Source organism: Orycteropus afer, unplaced genomic scaffold (assembly GCF_000298275.1).
Source record: "Orycteropus afer afer isolate SDZICR_OR568_19922 unplaced genomic scaffold, OryAfe1.0 scaffold00160, whole genome shotgun sequence".
In the NCBI taxonomy this organism is placed as follows: domain Eukaryota; kingdom Metazoa; phylum Chordata; class Mammalia; order Tubulidentata; family Orycteropodidae; genus Orycteropus; species Orycteropus afer.
Window position 1 is genome coordinate 157,318 of NW_006921747.1, and position 9,961 is coordinate 167,278.

The 9,961-nt window shown below is 42.1% G+C and overlaps 1 protein-coding gene across 1 annotated transcript in view; it reads left to right on the top strand.

The window, feature by feature from the left end:
- Window positions 1-9,961, top strand: part of ADAM19 (ADAM metallopeptidase domain 19) — a 127,189-nt gene that overhangs the window by 86,473 nt on the left and 30,755 nt on the right. Inside the window, exons 14-18 of the mRNA XM_007946396.1 lie at window positions 3,455-3,650; window positions 5,537-5,645; window positions 8,233-8,437; window positions 9,114-9,191; window positions 9,320-9,428. Of these exons, the coding sequence (XP_007944587.1) occupies window positions 3,455-3,650; window positions 5,537-5,645; window positions 8,233-8,437; window positions 9,114-9,191; window positions 9,320-9,428 (697 nt within the window). The remainder of the gene's footprint in view (window positions 1-3,454; window positions 3,651-5,536; window positions 5,646-8,232; window positions 8,438-9,113; window positions 9,192-9,319; window positions 9,429-9,961) is intronic.

The following is a 9,961-nucleotide window of genomic DNA, read 5'->3' on the forward strand; positions in this document are numbered from 1 at the left end:
CAATAGATAAACCTTTCCTTAACTTTTACAATAACGGACTAATACAATATTTGTCCTTTTGTGATTGACTTATTTCACTCAACATAATGTCCTCCAAATTCATTCACGTTATGCAATGTTTTGCAGATTCTACATTATTCTTTAGCATTGCATGGTATTCCATTGTGTGTATGTACCATAGTTTGGTTATCCATTCCTCAGTTGATGGACATGTAGGTTGTTTCCATCTTTTGGCTATTGTGAATAGTGCTGGAGTTTTTTTTATAAAGAAAATCAGGGGTGTCATTTGCTTGAAAACATAGACCCAAATGCTGATCACTTTGCAGAAGTCCATAGGCAGATTTAGGAGGCAGTGAGACATTACCTTAAAACATTGGAAGAAAAAAAAAGGACCATACAGACAATGCTCACAAATTTTCTTACTAGAAATGCCACCGTAATTCTCAAGGATAATCTAGGTGATCCAGAACCTTCCACAAATGGAGTTATTACTGCAACTGACAAAATGCCAATGTCATCCAACTCTTCTTTATTGTGGGAGTAAATTTTTATAATGTGGCTATTTTTAATATATGTATGTATTAAAATATATCTGTAAGTTTGCATATAATATTTCCAATCCCCAAAGACAAATAAAGATTGGATTTATAAAGATATTGATAATAAAAGGTAATAGTGAAAACTAACCAAAAAAAAAAAAGAGCTATTCACCTTAGGTCAGAGTTGATTTATGACAGAATTGTCAGAACAGACCCCCATCATAAGTTGAAGACTACCTGTACTTATGTAATGCTTTGTAATATACCATGTATATATATACACACACATAGATGCATATATGTATATAATGTTTGCTTTCTAAAATCTGAAAAGTATGAAACTCATTTGGCCCCCAAGGTCTTCCACTTCTTACTTACCGAGTGCTCATTATGTGCCAAGTGCAGTTTAAGTGCGTTAGTGTAACTCATTTATTTCTTATAACAACCCCACGAGAGGTTTATCCTCATTAACAGATGGAGACACTGAGGCACAGAGAGGTTGATTAGCCCCAAAGCTCTACTACTTGTTAAGGAATCGAGCTGGGATTTGGACCCAGGCAGGCTGGCTCTAGACTGGTTCCTATTCCTTTCCACACCGGTCCTGGGTACAGCCATGCCTCTTGCTGCTTCCTTCTCCACACACCACCCCTGCCCACCACCATCTGGGGCATAATTCTTTCAATAGGCTGTTGGGATAGCCCATTCTCAACCCAGAATGGTTAGCAAAAGTGTCTCTCTGCCCTCTTTTCTGGAAAGACCTGTGTGTGGTATGGAGTCACTAGGAGCAGGAGAGGGTTCCATTCTCAGACAGTCTTCCTTGCCTGAGGCAGGGAACTCCCTTGACTCAAGCTAGACCTGGGGTTTCCCCAGGGAGGTTATGCTAGTCATTTGCTTCTCAAGCCTGAGAGTAAGCATGGAGATCCCCTGTCTCACTCCACCCCAGGATCTCAGATTGCATCTCAGAAAGATTTTCCTAGAGAGAAGAGTGTAGAAAAAAATCAGGTCTGAAGTCTGAAGCCTTCACTGTAACTTTGGGCACACATTAACCATTCAGAGCCTAAATTCTTTATCTGTAAAATAACTACAGAGCCCTGATGGTGCAATGGTTAAGTGCTTGATTGCTTTCTTTATTGGTTTGAAAGGAAAACTCGATAATCTAGTCCTGTAAAGATTACAATTGGAACAATAAGCAACATCACAATAAATGGCATAAAGATTGAAGTTGTCAGGGATTTCATTTTCCTAGAATGCCCAATCAACATCCATGGGTCAGTCACGAAATCAGACATCAGTATTGCACTGGGCAAATCTGCAAAAGATCTCTTTAAAGTGTTAAAGAGCAAAGATGTCCCTTGTAAGATAAGGTATGCTTGACTCAAGCCATGGTATTTTCATTCACCTCATATGCATATGAAAGCTGGACATAAGGACAACCAAAGTAGAATTGATGCCTCTGATTGTGGTGTTGTGAAGAATACTGAAAATACCATGGACTGCCAGAAGAATGCATAAATTTGTCTTGGAAGAAGTACAGCTGAAATCATTCTTAGAAGCGAGAATGGCCAGACTTAGTCTCTTGTACTTTGGCCACATTGTCAGAAGTGATCTGCCCCTGGAGGAGAATATCATGCATGGTAAAACAGAAGGTCAATGAAAATGAGGAAAACCCTTAATGAGATGGACTGGCACAGTGGCTGCGGTGATGAGCTCAAGCATAGCAAGAATTGTGAGGATGGTGCAGGACTGGGCAATTTTTTGTTCTGTTGTACATAGGGTTGCTATGAGTCAGAGCCGACTCAACAGCAACTAACAACAACAACAAATATTACAAACTAAGAAATCTTCTGTCATATGGGGCCACTATGAGTCTGAATCAATGCAACAGCACACAACAACAACATTAAATAAGACTGCCCATTCAGGGGAGCTCTAAGACTCAAGAGGAAGCTCAGACTTTCCCATTTGCACAAAGAGTGCTATTGATCAGGTTACTTTATCCACAAAGTTGAGGGAATAGCTGTATCTACCTCAGGAATACTGTGACAATCACATGAGATCAGTGCTTGGCTCAGTAATGGAGATGTGTTATTGCTAAAGTGCTTTGTAAATTCAAAAAATATAAATGCTAGTGTAATGAGTATATGCACACATGTGAATTATTTGTAGATGGGCAAATGTGTACTTGTAGATGTATGTGTAAATGGGTTTGTCTGTTTGCATATGTGCATTTATATATGCATTTGTGTATATGTTTCTGTATGTATTAGTGAACCTGGTTCTGCCACTTACTAGCTACGAGGCTTTGGTTACATCGCTTAACCTCTTTGAGCTCAGGTTTCATCATCTGTAAAGTGGGGACAATTATATTCACAGGACTAATCATAAAAACTAAATTAAATGATATTTGCGCACTGGGCACTTAGTGGGCATGCCATTAAAATAGCTATTATTACTAAAGCATTTTGGAAACTATAAATTGTTGCATGCATGTTATTTCTATCTACTTATAATTTGGGAGCTCTGGTGGTATGGTGCCTGAGGTATTTGATTACTAACCAGAAGGCTGGCAGTTCAAACCACCAGCCACTCCTCAGAAGGAAAGTTAGGCAATCTACTTCCATAGTGATACCACCTCAGAAACCCAAGGAGGAGTCACTATGAGTTGGATCCAACTTGATGGCAGTGAGTTCGTAAGATTGCTGGGACGAGGAAGTGAGTTAGCATTTTTGAAAACTAGAAATTACTATAAATATTAGAAAGTTGATGATGTCAGAGCTCATGAGGTCATGTAAAAAGTGCTATGAAATAACAGTAATGGAAAATGCTGCTCCATAGACTGATGTCCTAGGCCCTTTTGCTGTTAGGGCTGAAGTCTGGAATTGACTGTGTTTCTCTCCCTCTCATTCCTCACTCAGCTGCTGGCCCCTGGTACCCTGTGTCGTGAGCAGGCACGGCAATGTGACCTCCCCGAGTTCTGCACTGGCAAGTCTCCCCACTGCCCCACCAACTTCTACCAGATGGATGGCACACCGTGTGAGGGTGGCCAGGCCTACTGCTACAATGGCATGTGCCTTACCTACCAGGAGCAGTGCCAGCAACTGTGGGGCCCTGGTAAGATGGGCTTTCCTGGGGCGAACACTTCTTCCCACCCAGGACTTCTGGGCCGGCCTCTTCTCTTCAGGTGTATGGAGTAGCTTAGAATCTGGGCTTCAACACAGTCCCTCCAGATCCAACTTTTATCATTCTCTTCACTCAGGGTAGATTTTCAGGAATAGCCAGTGGACAGTGTTCTTAGTTACTTGATGCTTTAAATTCTCAAAGTAGGTAAAAGGATAAGGATGATCCAGCAGAAAAGTGGACAGAGAGTGGAGATAGAAAAGAAAATACAAATGGCCCTTAACCTGTGAAAAGAAGTTTAACCTCACTCATATTAAGGAAAACAGATAATAACTACTATGAAGTGGGATCTTTCATATATCAGATTGACACAGACAGAAATGATTCATAATATAGTAATTGTGATAATATAATGTTGTGCAGTATTGTGGAAAAAATAGACAGGTACAATTCCTATGGAAAGCAGTTTGGGGATGTCACAATTTTAAGTGCATTTCCTCCCACTGCCATCGAGTTGATTCCAACTCAAAGCAACCCCAACTGGGTTTTCAAGGTGGTAAATCTTATAGAAGTAGGTTGCCCCATCTTCCTTCCACAGAGTGGCTGGTGGGTTTGAACTGCCAACCTTCTGGTTAGCAATCTAATGCCTTAGGCTCTGCACCACCAGATCCATCAGTTCCACTACTTAGGAATGCACCCAACACTTTAACTTGCACATGTATGTGAAGGTATATTTATAAGGACATTCATTGCAGTATTGCTAGCTTTAGCAATAACAACATATATGTCCTTTAATAAGGGATCAATTAATTATGGTCCATGCAGTGGAACATTATGCAGCTGATTTAAGGAAGGGGGCAGACCTATATGTACTGAATGAAATCATCTCCCACAATACATTATTCAATGAAAAATGCAAGGTGCAGAACAGTGGAGAGAATATGCTCCCATTCTTTATTGGATAGATTATCTCTAGAAGGTACAGAAGAAACTGTTATTATGTTAATAATGGGTGCTTCTTCAGGGTAGAGGAGTAGAAACTGGATTCCTCAGAGGACAAATTCCAAAGACATACTTTGTATTTTAAAAATTTTGTGTGTATATTACTTATTTTCAAATGCCCTGAAATGGGGTCAAGACTTCTTTTCTTGTGGTGTCTTTGTCTGACTTTGGTATCAGGGTGATTCTAATCTCATAGAACGAGTATAGAAGAGTTCCTTCTTCTTTCTTTTTTTGGAAAAGTTTAAGAAGGATTGAAGTCATTTAATCGGTATATGTTTGGTTGAATTCCCCAGTAAAGCCACTGAGTCCAGGACTTTACTTTGTTGGGAGGTTTTTAATTCCTGATTCAATCACTTCATTTGTTATGGGTCTGTTGAGATGTTCTGTTTTCCCTTGAGTCAATGTAGGAAGTTTACGTGTTTCTAGGAATTTGTTCATTTCCTCTGAGTTATCTAATTTGTTAGCATATAATTCGTAGTATTCTCTTATGATTCTTTTTCTGTCTGCAGGGTTTATTGTAATGTAATGTAATTATAATGTAATGTAATCTTCATTAGAGAGAAGGCTTAGCATGCAACCTACCCACAGACATAAATCCTCAGTAAAGTACAAAGCACTGATAGAGAACTTTTTCTATATTTTTTGAGGAGGTGGAATAACCAGATAGAGATACAGGAAAAAAAAAAAGACTGAGCATTCTCCCCTACCCCCAAGAAACTGTCCTAACTTCATGATTTTACCTAAAATGTAACATAACATAACATAACATAATACAATTATAATATAATATAATATAATATAGCTTGCTCTTTGAGGTGCTCTGACTTCTATTGAAGTTGGCTGATCTACTCAATAAATGTTATTTCTTTCCCACCCAGGAGCTCGTCCTGCACCTGATCTCTGCTTCGAGAAGGTGAATGTAGCAGGAGACACCTTTGGAAACTGTGGGAAGGACATGAATGGTGAACACAAGAAGTGTAACATGAGGTGACTATTGCAGATTATCTCAGAGCCTGTGAGATGCAGGGTCACAAAGCAGTTTCTGATCTGCCCACACCCCTGCCCAGCTCAGCAGCTTGGCTGGCCCAGTGCGGGTTTAGGCAAAGTCATGTTTTCCAGGCCTGACGTTTGACAATGTACCATTCAGCCCTAAAGAACTGAGAATGGTATGGATGGCAATGCTTCCTAGAAAGCTGGTCAGCCTCCCTCTGGGGATCTTACAGTAGGGTAGGGAATCAGCCCACAATTCTTCAAGGTACTAATTATACCATCATCTGACTAGCCCAGGTTATTTATTCATATGTTGATTCAACTATCCATTTATCCATCCTTGCATCCATCCATCCATCCATCCATCTAATATGTACTGAAGGTTTACTATGTGCCAGATACTATGCTGAATGCTGGAAAGAGACAATGGAGATCAAGACTTGCTGCTTCCATCATGGAAAGTTTCATTAACAATGCAGTGTGATAATGGTGGAGAAGAGCCACTGTATTGGTTTTCTAGGGCTGTTATAACAAGTGACCACAAACTAGGTTGCTTAAAACAACAGAAACTCTCTCACATTTCTGGAAGCTAGAAGTCTGAATTCAGATATTAGCAGGGCAGGATTGTACTGTCTCTGGAGGCTCTAAACCAAAAAAAAAAAAAAAACCAAACCCACTATGGTCAAGTCAATTCCAACTCATAGCAAAACCATAAGACAGTAGAAATGCCCTGTAATGTTTCCAAGGGTATAACCTTTACAGAAACAGACTGTTACATCTTTCTTCTGTTGAGGACTCTTTGTTGTTGTTGTTGTTTGCCATCGAGTCGGCCCCAACTCATAGCGACCTCTCCTTGGGTTTCCAAGGCAGTATCACTACGGAAGTAGGATTGCCCAACCTTCCTTCCGAGGAGTGGCTGGTGGGTTTGAACCGCCAGCCTTCTGGTTAGCAGTCAAGTGCCTTAGCCACTATGCTACCAGAGCTCTAGAGGAAAGAAAAATCCTTTCTTATTTCTTACAGCTTGTGGTAAGATGTTTCGTGGCTCATGGCAGCATAGCTTCAATCCCTGCTGTCTTCACGTGGCTGTCTTCCTTCTGTGTCTGTCTGTCTCCTCCTTTTGTTGAGGATACCAGTCATATTGGATTAGGGCTCATCCTACTCCTGAATGACTCAGCTAATTGTATCTGCAAAGACTCTATTTCCAAATAAGATAACATCAACATGTACTGTGGGTCAGGTATTTAAAGTAACTTTTTAGGGGATACAAATTAACTCGTAACAGCCACCTAGCCCATTCTTAATGGGTCTGGGGTGGTTTCCCAAAGGAAGTTATGCTTAAACTGAGATCTGGAGGAATTATGTTAGGTGAACAGGGTGGAAATGGTGCCAGTGCCTGGCAGAATGTTCCAGGCAGAGAGATGAGTAGAGTCTGGTGTAAGAGAAAAACTGGCAATTGAAAGAACTGATAGTAGTTTGAGGCAGTTAAATTATAGTGTTGGGGGTGAATGGGGGGGGGGGCTGCTGAGAAATGACCCTAGAGAATTAAACAGGAACCAGATTATGAAGAGCATTGAATGCACAGATAGGGGAGTTTGGACTTTGCCATGAGAGCAGTGTGGAATTGAGACTCTTGAAGGGGCAAGACTGGGCCCTAGGTAGCACGAACAGCACTCTACTAATGGAAGGTTTGGTGGTTTGTACCTACCCAGCAGTGCTGCAGAATGAAGGCCTGGTTATGGTGGGTTGCACCTACCCAGTGGTACTATGGAATAAAGGCCTGGTAATTTTCTTCCATGAACATTGTAGCCAAGGAAACCCTATGGAGAAATTCTACTCTAACATATGGAGTCACCATGAGTCAGAATTGACTCAGTAATAATAGGTTTGGTTTGGTTTGGAGGGCAAGACTGAAAGCAGGTAGATCAGTTTCCTGCACTCCAAGTAAAAGAGGACAGCAGCGTGAATTAGGTCTATGTATAGGACAGAAAGGAGCCCTGGTGGCACAATGGTTAAAATGTTCAGCTGCTAACTTAAAGGTCTGTGTTCAAACCCACCAGCCACTCTGTGGGAGAAATATGTTGCAAGCTGCTTCTGTAAAGATCTACAGCCTTAGAAACCCTGTGAGGCAGTTCTACTTTGTCATATACAATTGCTATGAGTTGGAATTCACTCAGCATCAGTGGGTTTGGGGTTTGGCTTTTTATATAGTAAGGAGAATTGGATGACTTGAAAATTGCTTGACACTAAGGATGAGGGAGAATGGGGAGTCGAGGATGGCCCCAGCGTTCTGGCTGGGGCACTTAGCTGGGTGGCAGATTGCTCAGGTCAGGCAGTTGTCTTTGCAGTGAGGAGGACTCTCCAGGCCAGTTCTCCAGCCTACATATCTTGGGAACAGGAGCCCTTCCCTTCCCCTGGTCTGGTCTACATGGGTTGTCTCTTGGTGGGTCCCTAAAGCAGAATGACTGTCCTGACCTTTGCCTCACCCCACCTAAGCCCACTGTCAGGGACCACTGAAGCTCTTGGGGGCCCTAGCACTATCTCTGCCACTGCTTCCATCTCCTTCCCTCCCTCTCTCTTGACCTAGAGATGCCAAGTGTGGGAAGATCCAGTGTCAGAGTTCTGAGGCCCGGCCCCTGGAGTCTAACGCAGTGCCTATTGACACCACTATCATTGTGAACGGACGGCAGATCCAATGCCGGGGTACCCACGTCTACCGAGGTCCTGAGGAGGAGGGTGACATGCTGGACCCAGGCCTGGTGATGACTGGGACCAAGTGCGGCTACAACCATGTGAGTCCCTCCCCCTGCCTCACTTAGGGGTAGGACCATAGTCATGGGGATGAGAAGTGTGGGCTCTGGAAGGAGGGTGCCTGAGTTCACATCCCAGCCTCACCAACCTCTCAGAGTTTCAGTGTCTTCTTTTACAAAATATATTTAGTAATAGCAAGTACCCACACCATAATCAAAAAACAAAAAGCCAGTTGCTGTCAAGTTGATTCCAACTAATGGTAATGTCATGTGTGTCAGAGTAGAACTATGCTTTATAGGGTTTTCAAGGAATGATTTTTGGGAGCAGAACCTAGGCCTTAAAAATATGTATGAAGCACCTAGTATGGTACCTGGCACTGAGTTGGCTGCTGTCGTCCTCATCATCAATGATAATGTGATATTAAAATTAGTATATATTAATATACCATTAAGTAATTGACATATAATTAGCATGTAATGCTATATAGCTTAATAATACATATTTATATTATGTTATTAAGTATATTACTTTAACAATATAGTATTTGTTGTCTTGTCCTTGAATATTTAGGTTGTTTTCAATTTTTCATTCTGATTAATAATCTGAGATGGCTACTGCTTTCAGCCCTTATGTATTCCAAGTATAAAACCCAGATCTTTTGATTCCCAACCAGTGTCCATTCATTGTACTGACGGCTCGGCTTCCTCCTTGATACAGATTTGCTTTGAGGGGCAGTGCAGGAACACCTCCTTCTTTGAAACCGAAGGCTGCGGGAAGAAGTGCAACGGTCATGGGGTAGGTGTAGGCAGGCTCTGTGGCTCTTTTGGGCTGGTGTCCACAGGGAAGGCCCTGAATGAGGGGACTAGCAGTTTTGTGAGGTGTGAGACAGTGCTGACCTCTGCCTTTTCCTTCACTCGCTCTAGGTCTGCAACAACAACCAGAACTGCCACTGCTTTAGGGGCTGGGCCCCACCCTTCTGCACGACATCAGGCCTGGGGGGCAGCATTGACAGTGGACCCATGCCCCCCGAAAGTGAGTTCCGGCCTGCTGCAGGCCCCTGGCCACCTTCCCGTGGGTCTTTGTGTGGCGCTATGGGATGAGGTGGCATGTAGTATGCATGTTGGGCCTGGATATTATCCTGATTTTGTAGATGAGGAGACCAAGAGGCAGAATAAAAGGGGAGGGTTAAGGCCAGCACCCTGGTCTGGAGACTTTCAGCTCAGTCATACTCCTATTCTTCCCATTGAGGAGGGAGACCCTCCTTCATAGTGGAGTGAGAGAGTCAGATAGCCTGTAGGTCATTGGACAATCCCATCTGTTTTGGGGAGTGGGGTGACAAGTCCTTCTTTGGTTTTTAAAAATAATCATGAATCTGGGACACATTGTGGTGGTTTATAGGTTCCCGTGGGTGAACACAGCATAAAATGGGGAAACAGACACTCAGAAAAATTTTGCGATTTTTTTAGTGAAAACCTAAATTAGGATTCTTGCTCTATGGTTTCCTTTTTTTTTTTTTTTCATAGTAGCAAAATGGATTTTTTTTTTTTTTTTTTTTTTTTACAAAA